The sequence below is a fragment of the Mixophyes fleayi genome, chromosome 2 (assembly GCF_038048845.1).
Source record: "Mixophyes fleayi isolate aMixFle1 chromosome 2, aMixFle1.hap1, whole genome shotgun sequence".
In the NCBI taxonomy this organism is placed as follows: Eukaryota; Metazoa; Chordata; class Amphibia; order Anura; family Limnodynastidae; genus Mixophyes; species Mixophyes fleayi.
The window spans coordinates 374,402,685-374,425,102 of NC_134403.1; the positions used below are offsets into that span (position 1 = coordinate 374,402,685).

Below are 22,418 nucleotides of genomic sequence, written 5' to 3' on the forward strand. Positions count from 1 at the left end.
TGTCCAGTACTCAGCTGACCTTGTGTCTCTGTATATACCTCATGTTTTGTATGTTTCTATGGATACGCATCCATAAGATTGTTTGCATGTAAAAAAGAATGAAGTCTGCACAATCTGGGGTTGATGTTATTAGGTCCGGTACTGAGAATACTGCACAAGGACCGGCGGACTATTTTCCCTTCCGAATGGATGTCCTTTATTTGTGACTATTACCAAACTGTTTCCTTTGTTTGTTACAAAATGTTACTATAAACTGCACAGTTTTCATTCAATGAGATGATGTTCCAACCTTCTCATGACTTCAGATTTTAGGTTTGATCTGCCCTTCATTCATTTTCCTAAATTTAGCCCAGTAAGACATTTGTTGGCTGTGACCATTGGATCCAGGACAGAACTATGTTGTATATACAGTACCTGGCTGAAAGTCTTCCCTCGCAGTACACTCTGCCATTTGTCCCACCTGAATCCCCTTCGCCCGTCACAGGACCTCAGTATGTCTGGCCGTAGTGCAGTGTATGAATCCATTGTCTGCCCTGGTGACCAGCTCTATTTAGCAGCTATATCGCAGTGATACATTGTCATTGCAGGTAACAACAACTAGAATTGGCTTTATGGAAGTGGTGTGAGGTTATCTAACAAGACGAAGCTCTCAGGAGGTTTATTCTGCAACAGGCCCCAGAGCCGGGTGAGAACACAAGAATATTTAAAAATCCCTCAACTTAAACTTTAAAATATGTTTTGCTGCTGCCTTCCTGCGCAAATGTAGCTGAGTTTAGATTCACAGCCGTATTGCAGGAGAGCGGCTGGAGATTGGTCCTTGCTGACACCTATACACTGTTAATGCCTCTAACGCCTGAAAACTGCATTACAATGGGATGAGTGATTCCTTACAGGCTCACCATAGACCATTTTATAATGCAGCAGCATTCAATGATGTGACCTACTCGTGCAATTGACTGTATTGGTAAAAGTGCATAAAGAATGCAATAAAACTGCATCACTAAAAGGCACCGCGCGTGTCGCCCGTTGTCTCAACAGATGTGTGCACAGGCCCTCTGATTGTCTGGTTTCCCCCAATGTTGTGGGAGCAGAAATATATGATGGCAATATTCTGCCAGTCAGCTCCTGGGGTATGATAAAGAACATTGACAGGTTGGACATGTTCTTTTACTAGGGACTGTGGTTTATATATTCCTGAACACACAGTGATTCACCCCAGGACGGAGCAAATCCCAGGAGCCAGGTAGCCATTGTGCTGCTGGCACCTAACTTGTGTGGATGCACATGCTTCCGCTGGCTCCTGAATTGTATGTTAGTTTGTCCACCTAAGAATATCTTCAGCTACAATACAATATTAATGTGCATGGCGAGCACACTGTTACTCAGTGACTGCACTGGCTTTGTTCAGCTATATGATATTTCTTTTGTTCATGTCATGTTGTGAGATGATCCCTGACCTTAGGATTTCCCGTATCCCCTCTACAATCTGACTGATCCTGCACTAAGCGTCATCTGACCAATATACTGCAACCTGTACACTATAACATGAATATTTCCTGTACCATCATAGTAGGCTTGTATCAGCGGAGCTGCTGGATCAGTGAGCAGTGTGCGTGCTCTGACCACCAGGCCTGGTAACCTAGTACATGGAAGCAGGAAGGGCGCTCACCACCGAGTTAAAGGGTGACAAGATTTATTTTAGTTTAAGTAGCACCAACTTCCACAGGCTGGGCGCAGCTAGGGTTTTGGGGTTTTTATATGGAAAATAAGAATCCCAAGACATAGTGATTTAGTTATGCATATACTGGGAAAGTTATATTATGAAACTAAATAGTGCAATATAATGGTTAACAAAGAGGTGGGCCGTACACGTCCTGGTTATAGATAGGAGCCTCCATTGAAATCCTTCTTTTCCTTTGACCCCAAAGAACATGATCTTCAGTCGAAAAACTTCTGTTATTCCGGGTCCTTAGAGCAGACCTGTCACCGACGCTGATTAGAGGCAGCAGTTTGTGGGCTGAAGCAATTCTCAGCCTATTCTGCTCTGATATGAGTTTCATACGCATCTGGTTTATGGAGCACACCCGGTCCCAGCCGCGTGCCCTTGATCCCGCTTATGAGAATGGAGGTTCTGTTAGGAGCCCTGGATTGTGAAATGACTATAACACGTGTACAGCTGCCACGCCTCTACATCCTATCCAAGGTATGTGTTTCTACATGTGAGAGCAGTAACACGTATGTTACTGATGGTACAGCCATGAACATATCACTGCGGTCCCTGGATGTGCTGATGTTTGGGTGACAGCTACTCCTGGGGAGGCTGTCGGTGTTCTCCATTAGTATGTTCTGTTTCTCACTGTAGAGTAATGGACTTTACATTATTAACCCTTTCCAGGCTGATGGGCAGCAACTGTTCCTATTCTGAGATCATTAGAGGTCTTCTCCTTTACCTGGTATTATTTAGAGGTGGGGGCACTAATGGGCATATCATGACTAGCTGCGCCTGGCTCAAATGACACTCTTTATAGAAATCCATAGGGGTGTACATACAATTTGTTTCACACATGATTTATTTTTTTGTTGAATAAACGAGGACACAGTGAAATCTTTTATTTTGGTGAGGACTAGATGATTGTATTTACAGATCAGGAAGTAAAGAACAGGGATTTGAAGCCAGGTATACTGTCCTGTACAGCCCTCTCGTGGCTGGGTAACCTTGCCTTACCTGTCACTAAGCAGCGTGATGGGGGCATTGCTCACTGACTGGAATGTGTCTGGAATCCCAGACTTGGGCTCAGTTGTCTTTAGGACATCATTAGGATCCGTGCTGGTTGATGGACGGCCTGAGGTCAGAGATCGCTCAGAAGCTTTGTGGAGCAGTCAGATGATTACTATCCTGTTGCTTCAGTCTTATATATCATCCATGAATCACATTTCCGCTCGTGTCTTGGAGGCCTGCCATATACATTAAATTCCGCCTATAGTCATTTAATCACTCCATGCATAGATCTCCTACAAATAGATTGTATAACTTTAATGTTTCATTTCTTAAAGGAATATCTCACCCGGAATTAAAGGTTTATTAATGATGTTAGGCATTGAGTCCATACAGGATGAGGACCACACTGTGTTTTCCCTGAGGGATTTCCCAGTTGGTTTATAAACTATAAAGTGGAAGAAATTCCAGTCTCAGCGTTTCACAACGGACACCTGTGTAAAAGGGGAGGGGGGGGGGTCATTTACCGGGCTGAGCTCATATTCCAGTCTATCGCATTCACCAGTGCTTCGGCCATGTTGCTGGTAAACCGATGATGCCAATAGAATGACACCTCAGGAAATACCTAGAGAGCAGAGATGTGTCTATAGCATCTCTACCGCACAGCAGCTGTTACTCACATTGGTTTTTGTCTGTCTGAGTTTCGGGACATTGTAGATAACTGATCCTATGTCTGTACTTTCTGTAAATATCCCGGTATTACGTTACACAGAGGCCCCATTTCCCTTTTTATTTGCATTTATTGACAGTGGTTACGGGAAGGATCAGTCATGTTGTTGTATTACTGTAATGACTTTGCCAAACTCTGTAGGAAAAATCTGAGACATTGGAGTACCTTCATTTTCCCAGGGAGTGGGGTTAAGAGCTCTTCAAAATATATATTGATCTGTTAAATAGTCCTCACTTCAGTATAATGTAATAATAATTCTTCAGTATAATCACCAAATGAACGGTTGTGAATGACATTCCAGTTGTTGGTGTATAATTTGTATCTTCTTTCATCCAACCAAATGAATCTATGGTACATTTCTGATTCTCTCTGGTGGGAGACGTACTGCCCCGCTCCTCTATATCCCTCTACAGCGTGATGAACCATTTACCAGCCCCCAAACGTCAGTCTTGTATAATTCCGTCCAATCAGACAGTGCCGGCGTTTGGGCGTGGTCATTGGGTGACTGCAAAGCCTGTACCACCGTAATCCAGGTCGACATAACTTCGCCGTGTACCCGGTGGTTAGACGGCTGTGCCAGGTGACTGGAATGCCACGTGTGTTGGCAGATTAAGGATCACCACCTGTGTTCATTTACTGGATCTATTTTTGGATTAACATCTTGTTTACCATAAATGTTAAAATACCTGAATAAACTGTCAGTAATTATGTACTCGGAAGTTACTCTGGAAACAGTCACTTGTGTAATATGGAAACAGTTACAGGATTGTCATTTTATAATCTTGTAACAATATATACAGTGTGTTGTCATATATAGTAACTCGTCAATCATTTTCTTGTCATTCTATTTACTGCAATATTCCACTATTTATTTATTCATCACCAGTCCATTTGTTAAATATGGATTATATTAAAAGGTCTCTTTGTCCTCTATGCTGAATTTCATGAACTGTATTAAGGACAATTTTTTTTTTAACTGTGATTTTCCCACAGCAGAAAATATGTGAGTTTATTTTAATGAGCTATTTATTAACAGATGTAGTTATGATGGGTTTGTTCCTGGCGAGGTTTAACATGCATAGGAGTAAATTCAGCCACAAATCGCTGCGTTGCAGAAGTAAATCCGCTGTTTGTCGGGTGATTGTCAGATACCATGTATATCTGTGCGATGTAGAGTTTCATGCACTGAGCTAAATATCACTTGCAGCTGCCTGCAGATCGCTGGATGTAAATCTCTGGTGTGACATCTTCCTTTATTGTTTAAGAGATATCGATGAAAACATTATATACAGTGATTTTGATGGAATAAATGCTGCCTAAGGGCCGTTTCTTTGAAAAGCGGATCATATCCTGAATCTTGGAGACATTGAAGTGTTTGATAGTGAAATCTCACATCCTGTTGTGTCACAGTCATTGTTTGGTAGTGATGTCAGACCGCACTACTTCCTGTGTCAGATCATTCACGCATTTGAATATTCATGAGTATTAATGACAGAGTGAACAGCCCATGTACTGGCAGGAGCATGCTCAGTGAGTTCCTGAGACAGATACTGTGACATCATCGTCCAGCTGCCAGCTCTCAGCCCATGTACTGGCAGGAGCATGCTCAGTGAGTTCCCGAGACACATCCTGTGACATCATCATCCAGCTGCCAGCTCTCAGCCCATGTACTGGCAGGAGCATGCTCAGTGAGTTCCTGAGACAGATCCTTTGACATCATCGTCCAGCTGCCAGCTCTCAGCCCATGTACTGGCAGGAGCGTGCTCAATGAGTTCACAAGACGCATCCTGTGACATCATAGTCCAGCTGCCAGCTCTCAATACATGTACTGGCAGGAGCATGCTCAGTGAGTTCCTGAGACACATCCTGTGACATCATCATTCAGCTGCCAGCTCTCAATACATGTACTGGCAGGAGCATGCTCAGTGAGTTCCTGGGACACATCCTGTGACATCATCATCCAGCTGCCAGCTCTCAGCCCATGTACTGGCAGGAGCATGCTCAGTGAGTTCCTGGGACACATCCTGTGACATCATCATCCAGCTCTCAGCCCATGTACTGGCAGGAGCATGCTCAGTGAGTTCCTGGGACACATCCTGTGATATCATCGTCCAGCTGATAGCTCTCGGTACATTGGCTTTGTTCAGTTATAATTTAGAGATGATTTGGGGGTGGGGGTGGATGCATGTCTGCGTGGCTCTTGTTATCCATCTCTGCACTGTATATTCCGGTCTGTCTACTTTTTATAAATTAACTACCGTCATATTGCAGCTCTGTGTCAAAATATTAACTGTCCATGCTGGGACTAGTAGTTCCAGAAAAGCTTGAGAAGCCATACTTTTATTGTAGGCTAGAAGGCCGGTTTATGGGTCATGGGAACATATTTGCCAATCCTTATTAAAGTAAAAATGAATTTCCTGGAGACCGGTGTCACATTTAGTTAGGTACAAGGGAGCGGGGAGCTGTAAGGACCGCACATTATTCTTTACAACTAGTCCTGACATCTTAACATGGCAGCCAGTGAGCAGAGCACATATTACTCAGCTCCATAATACGCAGCCTTTTATCTACATTAACAGCAAGTCGTGGCTTTAACAACCTTGCTGAGAGAACAAATATACTTATTTATCCGTCCCGTTCAGGCTTGTTACATGTGGCCCTCGCTGCATCCTATTTCAGAGGTTTGTGCATAGTGCTTGTTACCATTATGTAAGGTTGGTAAGAGGAGGGATGACTCCTTGGCCCTAGTTGTTATGCAGCTGTAGTATACGTTGCGGCATCGCTGTGCAGTGTTTGGTTACACATCTGGATTTACTCGGCTAGATGAAAGGAAGCCTGCGCAGCTGAAGTTTCAGAACACATATGGTTTTGCATCTGCCGTTACTGAAGGAAACTGCATCACTTGGTACAACAACATTACTGGCCTGAATATTAATACCCGTTTATACCACAGATATGCAGCATATAGATGCATCTCCGTCTCCTGTGTGTCGGTGCAGACAAACATTTTATATACACATTTCTGTAGGATTACAGTGTGGCTGGAGGAATACTCTGCAGGGACGTCCGTGAAGCAGGAGGCACTTTGTGGCAGTATTTCCCTGTATGGCTGCCTCCAGTGTGTGGGTGCCCGCTTCCCTATAAAGAGGCTGATGAGAAAAATCTGTAGCCAGGATAAGGAGCGCACGTTGTAACCTGAGATTGCTCCTGCCACCCTGTACATAGCTGCTACCAGCGTGCTCAGTATGCCCGCAGACACTGGGCTGGTACTGGTAGACGCTATATCCCACAGTTATTACAGTTGCACAATCATCATCATAATGACCATTTATTTATATAGCGCCACTAATTCTGCAGCGCTGTACAGAGAACTCACAATGGACTTCTGCTGTTACATTAAAGATCATTTAATGCACAATATGAATGCTACACCCTCCAGAATCGTTGGGTCCATCTCCTGGCACCAGACCCACCTTCCTGACATCCCGCGTCCTACCTATGATTGCTTTGGTGTGTGGATAGTTGGGAGGAAGCTGTCTAGCAGCTTCATGGAACGTTCTAGGAAACCAGGAATATGTGGGTAAAGCGCTATAATAAACCGAGCCAGCCAGTTGGCCTAGACTATATTAGATGTAGCAGTAATAAGCGCGGGTTATTACTTTTCATCGTCCTGACACCTCTGGGGAATGCTTTTTGCCTACAGTAATAATTGCTGAAATGGCTAGAGTACATTTTTGTCAATCTGCAATGGTCTGAAGAGTTAAAGAATGAGTCTGTAGAGTCTTCAGATTTGAGCAGTGGATTTTATTTACAAATTAGGTGAAAAACAAACCACAGAGTCTAAATACTTGAAACAGTCATATATGGGGGGCTGTACTTTGCCTGGTCTTGCAGGAGGACCTCTGATGATGGAGGAAGCCTAGTAGAACGTAAGATGTCCCTGTGCAATGACATCAGAGCCCCAGCAATGAGGAAGCCACGTAGAACGTAAGATGTCCCTGTGTGATGACATCAGAGCCCCAAAAATGAGGAAGCCACATGGAATGTAAGATGTCCCTGTGTGATGACATCAGAGCCCCAGCACTGAGGAAGTCACGTAGAACGTAAGATGTCCTTGTGTGATGGCATCAGAGCCCCAGCACTGAGGAATTGTCGTAGAACGTAAGATGTCCCTGTGCAATGACATCAGAGCCCCAGCAATGAGGAAGCCACGTAGAATGTAAGATGTCCCCGTGTGATGACATCAGAGCCCCAGCAATGAGGAAGCCACGTAGAATGTAAGATGTTCCTGTGTGATGGCATCAGAGCCCCAGCACTGAGGAATTGTCGTAGAACGTAAGATGTCCCTGTGTGATGACATCAGAGCCCCAAAAATGAGGAAGCCATACTTGTTACTGGATGAATAGAAGCTTCACAGGCTGTGTGATTGCTCAGCAGAGGGGTCCTGCCTGGTCACACCTGATTTGCCCCCGGTGAAGCTTCAGTACGGTGTCTGTAATACTTGGTGTGACTTGTGCAGTGATCTCACCCAATGCAGGAACCAGGTTCAGCCCGTAGCCTCTGTCATCACCTCTGTTTCCCTTTCTGTAACTTGATTCTGCTGGGTGTGGGACATTGTGGAGATGTGTAGTGTGTATGGATGAGTCAGGCTCATTGTCCTATGTGCGAGCGAGTGCAGCAGGTATAACGTTATCTTTGTTAGCAGCTCAGTCACAACGTGAGCACAAGTTCTCCCTGGATAATGTCACTTCCTTATGCTCTGCAGTAATGGAACTTATGATGTAGGATTATTAGCACGGTCTGTCTTTGCTCCTTTGTATCTTGTTGGCGATGCGTCTGATCTATAAGGCCATGGCTCTGACAGCCTTGCTGGACCAAAACCTGCTGTCCTCTGTCTGCAGGATATATTCTTTCATCTACATAACATAGCTCCATGGCAGCACACATACATTACCACTGCTAGGTTATATGTGTGCATTGCACTCATTCTATAGGAACATAAGGATATATCCCATCTATAAGTACAGCGTCTCCAGGATCCCTCTCCTGACATCTCCGCCACTGTATAATATAACATTTGGCTGCCAGAGAGAGCACATGAAAAGGAATTAAGAGCCCTTTGTAAATGTCTTACTTAAAGTTGCCTATTCCACAAGTAGCTGGAGCTCAGTTCCTGTATTACACATAACACATCAGCAGCTCTGCTCAGACAGGAGGGGACTTGTCTAACACCTGTCTCTGCAATCGCTGCAGGAATGATTTCTCCTCCAGGAAGGCTCTTCCTCCTTTTGTGTGTAAGTTGCATTAGAATAGTGACCAGGAACTATTCCTACTCATTCTATTAATCCAAGAGCTTCAATACTCCCAATTCTATGTACTAATGACAAGATTTCTGTTCCATAAACTGCTCTTACTCAGGGAAGACCCGGACTCTCAGGAGCCCACCTTGTATTACGGAGCTAAGTAATATACCATAAATAGATTGATTGGCTCGCAGTCTCATGTAATAGAATTGTTCCTCGTACAGCCTCTCTGTATCTGCCTTTCTCTGGGATATCCTCGTACAGCCTCTCTGTATCTGCCTTTCTCTGGGATATCCTCGTACAGCCTCTCTGTATCTGCCTTTCTCTGGGATATCCTCGTACAGCCTCTGTGTATCGGCCTTTCTCTGGGATATCCTCGTGCAGCCTCTGTGTATCGGCCTTTCTCTGGGATATCCTCGTACAGCCTCTCTGTATCTGCCTTTCTCTGGGATATCCTCGTACAGCCTCTCTGTATCTGCCTTTCTCTGGGATATCCTCGCGCAGCCTCTCTGTATCTGCCTTTCTCTGGGATATCCTCGTGCAGCCTCTGTGTATCGGCCTTTCTCTGGGATATCCTCGTACAGCCTCTGTGTATCTGCCTTTCTCTGGGATATCCTCGTGCAGCCTCTGTGTATCGGCCTTTCTCTGAGATATCCTCGCACAGCCTCTGTGTATCGGCCTTTCTCTGGGATATCCTCGCACAGCCTCTCTGTATCAGCCTTTCTCTGGGATATCCTCGTACAGCCTCTGTGTATCTGCCTTTCTCTGGGATATCCTCGTACAGCCTCTGTGTATCGGCCTTTCTCTGGGATATCCTCGTACAGCCTCTGTGTATCGGCCTTTCTCTGGGATATCCTCGCACAGCCTCTGTGTATCGGCCTTTCTCTGGGATATCCTCGCACAGCCTCTGTGTATCGGCCTTTCTCTGAGATATCCTCGCACAGCCTCTGTGTATCGGCCTTTCTCTGGGATATCCTCGCACAGCCTCTCTGTATCAGCCTTTCTCTGGGATATCCTCGTACAGCCTCTGTGTATCTGCCTTTCTCTGGGATATCCTCGCGCAGCCTCTCTGTATCTGCCTTTCTGTGGGATATCCTCGCGCAGCCTCTGTGTATCTGCCTTTCTCTGGGATATCCTCGCGCAGCCTCTCTGTATCTGCCTTTCTCTGGGATATCCTCGCGCAGCCTCTCTGTATCTGCCTTTCTCTGGGATATCCTCGCGCAGCCTCTGTGTATCTGCCTTTCTCTGGGATATCCTCGCGCAGCCTCTGTGTATCTGCCTTTCTCTGGGATATCCTCTTGCAGCCTCTGTGTATCGGCCTCTTTCTGGGATATCCTCGCGCAGCGCCCTTCTCTGGAATATCCTCGCACAGCCTCTGTGTATCGGCCCTTCTCTGGAATATCCTCGCGCAGCCTCTGTGTATCGGCCTTTCTCTGGAATATCCTCGCGCAGCCTCTGTGTATCGGCCTTTCTGTGGGATATCCTCGTACAGCCTCTGTGTATCGGCCTTTCTGTGGGATATCCTCGCACAGCCTCTGTGTATCGGCCTTTTTCTGGGATATCCTCGCGCAGCCTCTATGTATCGGCCTTTCTCTGGGATATCCTCGCGCAGCCTGTGTATCGGCCTTTCTCTGGGATATCCTCGCGCAGCCTGTGTATCGGCCTTTCTGTGGGATATCCTCGCGCAGCCTCTATGTATCGGCCTTTCTGTGGGATATCCTCGCGCAGCCTCTGTATCGGCCTTTCTCTGGAATATCCTCGCGCAGCCTCTATGTATCGGCCCTTCTCTGGAATATCCTCGCACAACCTCTGTTGGCCTTTCTGTGGGATATCCTCGTACAGCCTCTGTGTATCGGCCTTTCTGTGGGATATCCTTGCGCAGCCTCTATGTATCGGCCTTTCTCTGGGATATCCTCGCGCAGCCTCTATGTATAGGCCTTTCTCTGGGATATCCTTGCACAGCCTCTGTGTATTGGTCTTTCTCTGGGATATCCTCGCGCAGCCTCTGTGTATCGCCCTTTCTGTGGGATATCCTCGTACAGCCTCTGTGTATCGGCCTTTCTGTGGGATATCCTCGTACAGCCTCTGTGTATCGGCCTTTCTGTGGGATATCCTTGCGCAGCCTCTATGTATATGCCTTTCTCTGGGATATCCTCGTACAGCCTCTATGTATCGCCCTTTCTCTGGGATATCCTCGCGCAGCCTCTGTGTATCGGCCTTTCTCTGGGGTGTTCACTGGTTTTATCTAGATGTTTCCTTACTCGTTGTGCATCTGTCTGTGAAATGGTTGGGTTACAGTAGACCGTATAAGTAATCCGGCCATTTTATGCTGTTCCTGGGCTCTGGGAAGATACAAATCGGAAAAGAACCTATTACCAGATTTATTCTACAGCTACGGATATTGATTTATGTTACAACTCAACATATCATATGAAAAATTGCATTTGGACAGTTGTGATCTGCGGTCTCTTCCCTGGTTTTCTGTGGGATCCAGCTATATTTCTAGTGCCTGTGCGGTTTCTCTTTCCATTCGACTGGCTGAGATTTGTCGCATTAAAGGTGATTTATGAAAACTCAAAGCTGCATTATATATATTCTGTCCCTAATCTTCCTGGAGCATTGCAAAGTTCACACCCAGATCTCGGCGTTAAGAGATGTACCCTAGTAGATCAACAGTGTTTTGATTTTGAGGGGGGGGGGGTGTTTTTAACTGCACATAACTTCATACGGGAACGCAAAAAGTTATGGCGGCATCTCCTTAAAGTGTATTGTTTCTATGCTTTGTTTTGTGCTAGTTCCCAATAAAGTGTGTGAGTCAGAATGTGACACATAAAAACCACCTGGCCCATCTAGTCTGTCAGTTCTTATTACTTAAAACCTTGGACCCCATTGAATCCATATATTTTTCTTTATGCTTTGTGTACAAATCTTGTATAAACGGTAGACAGACGTCAGATGTATTACCTTGCCTTAGTACGAGAAGTGATCTGACCTACAGAAGACTGCACAAGTCATTACTGGACCTCTTCCAACATGTCCTATACGGTGCAGCGTCGTCGGCCTCTGGATCTCACCGAGAGAGTACGATGGTGGTTTACTGCCTGTACTTACTGTGTCATGGATGAGAGTACCGTGGCAGGTCGCCATACGTGTGGAAGAGCATGATCTTACATGAGACAGCTGGCTATGATTCAGGTGAGACAGCAAACTGGATCTTAATGAGATTAGTGTCCTCCAGCAACTGGAAGCCTGTTGCGTCTCAGAACCAAAAGCTCACACTAATTACCCTGTAACGCAGAGCATTCCCAGATCTGATACAATGACAGGGAAAGAAATCTCTAACGAGGTCTGTGATTCACCTAGATAAATAATTCTGCTCTCCTACTTTGTGATATCTCATGGCTGCCTGCCACTTACTGGCCTTGTGCATACGCCTAGGTCTGTTATCTCGCTGCTTACTGACCCTTCTGTGTGTGTTACGCTGTCACTTGTCGGGTTCAAAGAGCGAGTACAGCCTCCATATAATACCTATAACGTAGGCTGCGTCCATAGTGCTCTTCCACTCCTCTGCTCCTGGTTGCCCTGTACATGGGGAGGGGCTTCTCTTGGCAGAACAGACACAGAGTGACTGTCTGCTTGACAGGCTTGTTTTACAGAAATGTTTTGTTTGGATTGGTGTATTCATACAAACGGCAAGGCCAGTTTGTCACATAAACTCAAATTACTGCAGTGTAAGCTTTTTGCCCTATAGATGTGAGAAGGACTTTAGCTGTCTGTAATGGCTCGGGTAGGTAATACTTTGCTTTTTTACAGACCTGCAGTGGAAATTCAGGTTAACACTGAACATTGTATTTTGTTTACGTTGGGGGTTTCGTGGTCAATGAAGAGCTTGTTTGCACGTACTGGGAAAATGGATACAGACTCTTGAAAACTAAGTGCTTAGACGATTTTAGTGATGCCACTTTTAATGCGCTTGTCACCAATACAATCACTTGTACTGGCAGCGTGAATCAATGCCTGAGAAATAGGTTGTGCCATGTTCACAAGTGTTAAAGGTTGCAATGGTGGAAGAAGCCTATAAGAAACTATGCATCTTATTTTTAATGTGCTTGTCGGACATTAGTGGCCATAAAACGCAACAGATGGGTGTGAATGAGCCCTAAAAGATCTCTGAACTTAAATAAAATCTCTATATCCGGTACTGGGAGTGTCCTCCATGTACTGGGTGGTACAGTAACAGTACTATGTATAATCAGCCTGGTAGATGTCATGTACAGGGTGGTACAGTAACAGTACTATGTATAATCAGCCTGGTAGATGTCATGTACAGGGTGGTACAGTAACAGTACTATGTATAATCAGCCTGGTAGATGTCATGTACTGGGTGGTACAGTAACAGTACTATGTATAATCAGCCTGGTAGATGTCATGTACAGGGTGGTACAGTAACAGTACTATGTATAATCAGCCTGGTAGATGTCATGTACTGGGTGGTACAGTAACAGTACTATGTATAATCAGCCTGGTAGATGTCATGTACAGGGTGGTACAGTAACAGTACTATGTATAATCAGCCTGGTAGATGTCATGTACAGGGTGGTACAGTAACAGTACTATGTATAATCAGCCTGGTAGATGTCATGTACAGGGTGGTACAGTAACGGTACTATGTATAATCAGCCTGGTAGATGTCATGTACTGGGTGGTACAGTAACAGTACTATGTATAATCAGCCTGGTAGATGTCATGTACAGGGTGGTACAGTAACGGTACTATGTATAATCAGCCTGGTAGATGTCATGTACAGGGTGGTACAGTAACAGTACTATGTATAATCAGCCTGGTAGATGTCATGTACAGGGTGGTACAGTAACAGTACTATGTATAATCAGCCTGGTAGATGTCATGTACAGGGTGGTACAGTAACAGTACTATGTATAATCAGCCTGGTAGATGTCATGTACAGGGTGGTACAGTAACAGTACTATGTATAATCAGCCTGGTAGATGTCATGTACAGGGTGGTACAGTAACGGTACTATGTATAATCAGCCTGGTAGATGTCATGTACAGGGTGGTACAGTAACAGTACTATGTATAATCAGCCTGGTAGATGTCATGTACTGGGTGGTACAGTAACAGTACTATGTATAATCAGCCTGGTAGATGTCATGTACTGGGTGGTACAGTAACAGTACTATGTATAATCAGCCTGGTAGATGTCATGTACTGGGTGGTACAGTAACAGTACTATGTATAATCAGCCTGGTAGATGTCATGTACAGGGTGGTACAGTAACGGTACTATGTATAATCAGCCTGGTAGATGTCATGTACAGGGTTATACAGTAACGGTACTATGTATAATCAGCCTGGTAGATGTCATGTACAGGGTGGTACAGTAACGGTACTATGTATAATCAGCCTGGTAGATGTCATGTACAGGGTGGTACAGTAACGGTACTATGTATAATCAGCCTGGTAGATGTCATGTACAGGGTTATACAGTAACGGTGGCCGCTTACAGTACTGTGTTTACTCAGCCTGGTAGACGTCTGTATGAGTTCCTGTGCACTGTGCGTCTCTGGACCTGTCTCCACAGAGATATTGCTGTGTTACTACTTGTGGTGTCTTGTTTAGCTGTGTGTGGGATTTCCGTCTGCTGCATCATGATCAGGCTGTTCTTTCCATAATGATTTACAACCCCACCCCCCTGTATTTCACCTCTCACCCACTGGTAATAATTCCATTAATACTGTTAAAAATTACCCAGTAATCTCCAGCTATAGGCGGTGGGTCAAGGATGAGCGGTGTCCAGAGCGGATGTTAGGGGCTGGGTCAGGTATAACATTGGTGATGTGTGGGTGAGTAGTTACCACCAGATATACGATTCTGACCCCTCGCTCCTGCCGTGGAGTATAAAGAGCCCCACTAGAGATATGAGAGGTGGAGGGGTTGTGTAGTACGCTAGATGAGCTTCTCCACCTTCACTCAACTTTAATGCTTTTATGTGACCTCCTGCAACTTGTTCACTACATTCGTGTTCTTTTCTTCCTTCCATGTATTTATAACAGACAGTTTATTTTTGTCATTGCTCTGTATACGAAACTGTCTGGGTACAACTGTATCCAATGCAGAACTGTCCAGGTCGCCGCTTGACTATATGTGGCTAAAAAGCACATAGAAAATATGAAGTCGTATGAGGGTATCTACTTGCCAAAACGTTAAAATAACTGGATGATGACAATACTTTTTCAGGGACCTTTTTCTTCACTGTGATTGGCTTAGTTGCCATCCGCCAACGCTTGTCAGGTCTAAGATAATGGCTTCTGTTTCGGGAGAGGTGTCTTGTGTAGGGTACTTCTGTTGTGATTTGCAGATATATTCTGGCATTTAACAAACCACGAGCTAAAGTTTTGATTTCTTCATAAAGTGCAGAGTCTGTTCTCCTTCCTGAGGACGGGCCGTCCTCAGGGGGCTGGTTCAGGTTCAGGTTTCTTGGAATATGTTGAAGACGCTGTGTGTGGAGATTCGGCCACATGAAGGGGGGTTATGATGGGTGTACGTTGGCTGTCTGTTAGTGTCTTGTGACACGTTTGGGAATACTATTGTCACATGTATGAAGTGACTTTCCGTGTATTCTGACGCTGGTCCATGCACAATATTGAGCATATTTCAGGGACTAATGATTAGATTTCCTGAACACTGAACAATTGTTCTCCGCAGTTGAGGAAAGTGTGAGGGGTCACACAGAGACATATTCACAAACGAGGTGTCTCCGCTTTTTCCAGACTTCAGTGGAAAATGTAAGAGCCGGCCTAATCCGGAACCACATGTTGGAGCAGATGAAATGCTGCCTCACAGGCTCCTTTCCTGTTTTTAAGTAAACAGAACTGTACTGAAGTTGTTGTTGGTCTTTAAAGCGCCTCAGATCAGCGTTTCAGGAATTTGCCATGACAGCGAACAATTTGTTTTCAATAAACAGCAGAGAATATCCCGACCGGCTGCTAGTGAGACGTCAGATGGGTTCCTGAGCTTGTGTAACGTGTTGGAGGATCTCTCTACTCTGACACACTCGGAGCCGCCGTCATCTGCATCTTATTCCAAATGTATCCGCAGCTTGTGCCATAACTGGTGCAGGGTGCTGGGCTCTAGTAACCCTCTGTGCGCCAGTCTGTTCGTATTGGTGTTTCATTGTTTTCCTTTTTAATTTTTATCAGAAAGCACAAAATAAATATCCAGCTGTTCAGATATGGTTGTGTGTTACTTGTTTAAAAGGGTTTTCCATTTTGGGATGACTCCCCTTCTGTATGGAGGGGTGGCCCAAGCAAGCTCTTACTGAAGTCCTACACAATGAGGGGGATTGTCTATATAAGGGAGGTGTGTTGTCCTCCAGGTGGACACGTTGTAGATATAAAGCCTTGCGTAATACCCCCTGTACTGGCGAGGAAACGTCAGATTATTGTCTGTATTTAGGAAGAAACTGTTATCAGACATGTTTGTAAGGAGGACACCTGGGGGATGTGAATCTGGATATCCCTCGTTCATTCTCTCTATCTCACTGGACCATCCTGAGTTACCGATGACACCTATTCTAGACACTAGAAGGCACACTAACCTCACTTCTTTATATCTTTCTCCTATGATTATTAAGGGATACATTTATATACAGATTTGTACATTCTGTGCCAGTGCTGGTTACAGCAGTCCATGTGAAACGCCACCATTGTTCTTGTAGTCTTTCCAGATAAGGTCTACAGTGTTTTCACCACAAAATGTTGCCAGCCGGGTGGCATTAAGAAGTAGCCGGGTAGGGGCAGTTGTAATACTTGCAATAATATTGAAAAATGTTGTAGGTTATTGCCCACACCTGCCAGGACTGGTCAGACTGGTAATGCACACTGCTGGCTGTGGTGCTCACATAGTGCCTGTTCTAATAGGAGGAACAATGGTTTATTCTATTATACTAGGACTCTGTTGGGCTCCAAGAGCCGAGTGGTGAGTAAAACTAGCCAGGGGGAGCATCTGGGAAATGGGTGCTTAGAAGAACACTGGTTTATGTATGTGCATTATATGTGTAATAACCCGTCCGCCTCTGTCTGGACCGCTTGCCTTCAGAAGTGTTTATTATCAGAGAGCTGGAGGATGTGAGTGAGCAGGAGGGATTGGTCATGGCTGATGCTGGATGTAACCCCCCCCCCCCCTCCCCCATGAAACATCTTTATCCAAACTGACAACCTAAAATCGGATGTATCGTCACATCGATTCCTTTGCACAGCACAATTCCTTATTGCTATTTTTCTCCACATTGGCCATTGCTTGGGTGCATTCACTGACATAGGTGTAAGTCCACAGTACCCATCATGTATGTTATCAGTCTCTGATAGGTCATTGCTGCTGTAGGTTACTGCAGTCTTGCTGCTATCTTGCTACATGTGGCCACTCTTACAGATACACATTTCCCATTTATTTTACTGGTCATTCAAACAGAAACAACAAATCCTTCTCAAGAGACATTTTCAACTCGTGGTAAATGCCCTGCTCGCTGCGCCACTATATACAAACAAGGTCTTCACTTAACCACCACCCTTATCTAAAATAAAACAAATTGAATGTATTATGTGTTCCATGAGCTTTGCCGTTGGTTAGAACAGAAGCTACTAATTGATCCGCTCTTTCTCTATAAATGACAGATCTAGATATCTGTGGAGTGAGGTTTGGGGATGGGAAACTTATGGAAATATATAAACAGCTCCGTCCTCTGAAACCACCACAACCTGTTTCACAGCAGATCTCAGCCCTGTTTCTCTTCCTCAGAATAGTCTATATCTTATGTGTGTGATTAGTAACTCTTTCAGCTCTGCGGGGTCTCTCACGTGGCTCTGTCCTCGGGGTCCAGCGTGGTAATGTGGTATTTTCCAGCTGTGCCGAGCTTAGGCTATTTCTTGCTGTGCTTCAGCTAATTAGTGCCATTCTGGATTATAGTGTTTAGTCATTTGCCTCTTGAATTAAGATGAACAATGCCTGTGGGAAATATGGAATTTGTCCCTCCAGCCTAATTTATCATGTGCTGGGCGACCGCTTGATGGGTACAAACATTTCCTTATTGTCGCCCAATATCCGCACTGTAGTCTTACTAGCCTGTAACGGAGCTGCTTGCTGCATGTTCAGAGGTGACCCGACATCCGCACCTCTGGCTGTCTGACGTCATGTCTAGAGCCAGCAGTTCCAGTGTCAATCACTTTGGCACAAGACCCAACATCGCCCGTCATATCTCTTTATACTGGGTGTCCTCCTTCTACAGCTACTTATGTGCTATGACACGTGGTCGCAAAGTGGCCAGCCAGTGGTTAGCGCTTACACAAGCCGCGAACTGGTAGACTGATCCTGACCACAGGACAGTGTTGTGTAATACTGCTCTATAGTATAGAAGGGATACTGAGAGCAATGTGCTGTTCTGCGTCTCCTCACGTTTCTAGGCCTATCTGTAGATGGTCCTCTAATCTGTCCAATGGCTCCCAGGGTCCCACAACCATAAACCAGTATAACTGGGGGTGTAAGCAGGTTGTTTGGACTGTTACAAAGTGTTTAAGGGTCAGTTGTCAGAAGACGATTAGAACGTAATATAATTATAACAATACTGCTGTACAATTCCCAGCAGACAGTGCACCTTAGGAGACTTCCCGCCCCTGCATATCTATTGCTGTAAAAGTACGCACATCTTCCTGCTGGCTCCATAACATTTCCTACTAGCTCCCAAATGTCACTGTCTGGCTCCTTAATCCTGCACTATATTCCCAGCCCTGACACTACATGTAATGTAACTCTCGTGACCTTGACCAGGGACAAAGAATAAGGCCGGAATGTGCCGCCACCCATGCTGTGCTGTATGGATCAGTCCACGCATTGTGTTTATTATATGTATTCAGTGATTGGTCCTCATCTTATGCCCTTTTATATTTTGCCAGGAGACAAAGATGGCAGCAAAGTTACCACTGTGGTGGCCACTCCTGGCCAGGGGCCTGACCGGCAGCAGGAGGTCAGCTACACGGACACCAAGGTGATCGGCAATGGCTCGTTCGGTGTGGTGTATCAGGCCAAACTGTGCGACTCGGGGGAGCTGGTGGCCATTAAAAAGGTTCTACAGGACAAGAGGTTTAAGGTGAGTGTGTGAGAGAATTGTGCGCAGCCTTTACTTACTGTTGGAAGAACCATTTCATGTCCGTCCGCTTCTGGGATAGGTTTGTCAGTTAACGTATTCTACCTTGTGCAATGATCGGGATCATAGTCCCCTTACTCCTACTATTTGGGGACTGCTGTAGAATTTTTTCCCGTACAGTTCACACTTGGTCATCACCATTTCATCACCATTTATTTATATAGCGCCACTAATTCCGCAGCGCTGTACAGAGAACTCACTCACATCAGTCCCTGCCCCATTGAGGCTTAGTCTAAATTCCTTAATATACACACACACACACAGACTATGGTCAATTTGATAGCAGCCACTTAACCTGCCAGTATGTTTTTGGCGTGTGGGAGGAAACCGGAGCACCCAGAGGAAACCCACGCAAACACAGGGAGAACATACAAACTCCTCACAGATAAGGCCATGGTCGGGAATTGAACTCTTGACCCCAGTGTTGTGAGGCAGAAGTGCTAACCACTGAGCCACCATGCCCTGGTCATGGGGCTAGGGAGTAGTTGTATTTATAAGATGATATCATCCCCTTCTGTTTTACACACGTCATCATAACTTTCTGAATGTGTTTGTGTGCCTGTGATAGTGAAATTAGATTGTAAGCTCCACTGCGACATGGACTGATGTGAATGAATAAAGGTTCTCTATACGGCACTCTATACTGATGATAATAATGGGTGCTGTGTTAATAAAGATAAATCATAATCCTTTAGTTATTTTTCTGTTTGAAGCCTGTGTTAGGGTCATAGTTACCATCTACATGTTTGGATAACCTTGTACTGTGTGCGTGCTCCTGCCTGGTGGAGCTACACTTTCCCTATCCATGCTGGGGCTGTCTGTAGTCATGAGCCGGGATAATGGAAGCTATAGAAGAGATCTCACAGGTAAACAGACTACTGGGCAATGCAGCTGACCTGCACACAGTCATTCCTAATTGTGGCTAAATTGCTTATAAATAACAGTAGCGCAGTGTGCTGATGTATATCATTGCAAATGTACTGATTTTTGTATTAGAAATGTATTGATGTCTGATACAGTAGGCATATATTGGAGGAAATGTGTTTTTGTAAGAAAGGAAATCCCATGCTAATTAGGCCTTTGGTTTGTGAATGACAAAGAACTTTTTTAGCCTGAATGCATCGGAGAGGGTTGTTAGACTTTCATCCTTTGTCTTCGAGAGATGAGAAACTGAACGGCAAGTAATTTAGGAAATCACAGATCGATGTAAATTTTGTTAAAGTTAATCATTAAATCCATGTTTAGAGAACATATTACATCCTGATAGTATTAATTGAATGTAATATTTCAGACTTTGTGATGCCAGGTAGAAAAGGGTGCTGGATTACCCCCTGCCAACATGTCAGAAACAGTGTATAAGGAGCTCTGTCTAACCATCTAATGTATTATAACATCTGTACGTCTGTAAGATCACTAGTTCCTTAAACTAGTGTATGTAACTGTACTTGTCAGGACACTTGAGCCAATAAACATCACTGCTTTCAAAGATTCTGCCTGCGACTATTACCTGCTGTATTCTAGACCAACAGATCAGAGCTTACACTCTAATCCATTCCCCAGCTGTTCTGTGTAGAGCACAGCGTCTATGTGTCAACGCTCTGCCCGCTACCCAGCAGTCATGATCCATAGTAAGGGGTCAGGAGTTACCAGCTAACCCACAGCAAAGAGGCGCTGCAGCAGCTATACCAGATACCCCAGAAGGAAGCAGTTCTGGGGGCCACAAAGGAGCCTGGTGATGGCAGCCGAATTCACCTACATTTGTTGCACAGTTTACACGCGCAGTCGGTGAGTGTCCGGTGGTTGGGTGACACCAGTAGGAGTGGTCAGTAATAGACGGTTACTGACAAGGAGAAGGAAACCAAGATAAACTGTGCAGGGAGAACATACGTTCATCCTTCTTCCCCCATCAGAACGGGTGGGGAAGTAAGCTCAACCGGTCATGCTAAGGAAAATAACATTAAATTCACTTGTCTCCTCCACACACACAGTGTAAGCAGACATTCTGGGAGGTGAGCCAATATTCATGCAAATGCAGTCTGTCCCTTCACTGAGATACAGACACTGCACTACACCCAGGGAATCGATATCACAAGCCACTATATAACTGTCTGTGGCTTCCTGCTGCCTCCATTCCCCTCCTCACATCTTGTCACTGCCTCTGTCACATGCAGCCCTGTCCTCACTAACACATCACTCATCTCCTGATATACTCTGTGCTGCTGGGGACCCTGCTCCTTTCACTATATAACTCTCAGTCTGTGGCTTCCTGCTGCCTCCATTCCCCTCCTCACATCATGTCACTGCCCCTGTCACATGCAGCCCTGTCCTCACTAACACATCACTCATCTCCTGATATACTCTGTGCTGCTGGGGGACCCTGCTCCTTCCACCATATAACTCTCAGTCTGTGGCTTCCTGCTGCCTCCATTCCCCTCCTCACATCATGTCACTGTCCCTGTCACATGCAGCCCTGTCCTCACTAACACATCACTCATCTCCTGATATACTCTGTGCTGCTGGAGGACCCTGCTCCTTCCACTATATAACTCTCAGTCTGTGTCTTCCTGCTGCCTCCATTCCCCTCCTCACATCATGTCACTGTCCCTGTCACATGCAGCCCTGTCCTCACTAACACATCACTCATCTCCTGATAGACTCTGTGCTGCTGGAGGACCCTGCTCCTTCCACCATATAACTCTCAGTCTGTGGCTTCCTGCTGCCTCCATTCCCCTCCTCACATCATGTCACTGTCCCTGTCACATGCAGCCCTGTCCTCACTAACACATCACTCATCTCCTGATATTCTCTGTGCTGCTGGAGGACCCTGCTCCTTCCACTATATAACTCTCAGTCTGTGGTTTCCTGTATCAGTGTGATAGCAGCCTCACATCACTGCCTGATGAGCCGGAAATATAGATTATATAAAATAACGTGCTCAGCCCCTGGTCACACACACCTTATACACATGATAGTGGGCCGCTCTGCATGTGTGCAGGATATAGATCCCTGGATTAGCAGCAGTGCAGTAGAAATAGAGATAAGATCGCTACATGTCTGCTAGTTCATGGGAATGACGTCCTGGCCCTATTCCTGTATCTGGAGACAGCGTTGCAGCGAGTTGCTGCTATTAATATGCTTGTTGTGCAATAGCTGCTGGTTGATTTGGACATGATTGGAACAGATCCAGACGCCGCCTCCGCCTGAGCGTTCCTTGCTCACCCGTTGCTTGTCGTCAGGAGAGGCCGAGTGCTGCTGTAGCTGCAGGACAGGAATTAGTGGCTGCATTGGAAAGAACTTGTCATCTAATAAAAGCTTTTTTTTTTTTTATTCATTTGTTTAATTGACTGACTTCATTATAAGTTCTTCTGAATTGTGCTCTCCCGGGAGAGTTCTGAATGTTTCATTTTACTAGTAAACGGAACAGGGCGAAATCTTGTTATAGTCTGAAGGGA

At 45.3% G+C, this 22,418-nt stretch overlaps 1 protein-coding gene across 2 annotated transcripts in view; it reads left to right on the forward strand.

The window, feature by feature from the left end:
- The window catches only part of GSK3B (glycogen synthase kinase 3 beta), a 57,112-nt gene that overhangs the window by 3,644 nt on the left and 31,050 nt on the right, over positions 1-22,418 (forward strand). For both annotated transcript variants that reach the window (XM_075197475.1, XM_075197476.1), the window contains exon 2: positions 18,716-18,909. In XM_075197475.1, coding sequence (XP_075053576.1) covers positions 18,716-18,909 — 194 coding nt within the window. The remainder of the gene's footprint in view (positions 1-18,715; positions 18,910-22,418) is intronic.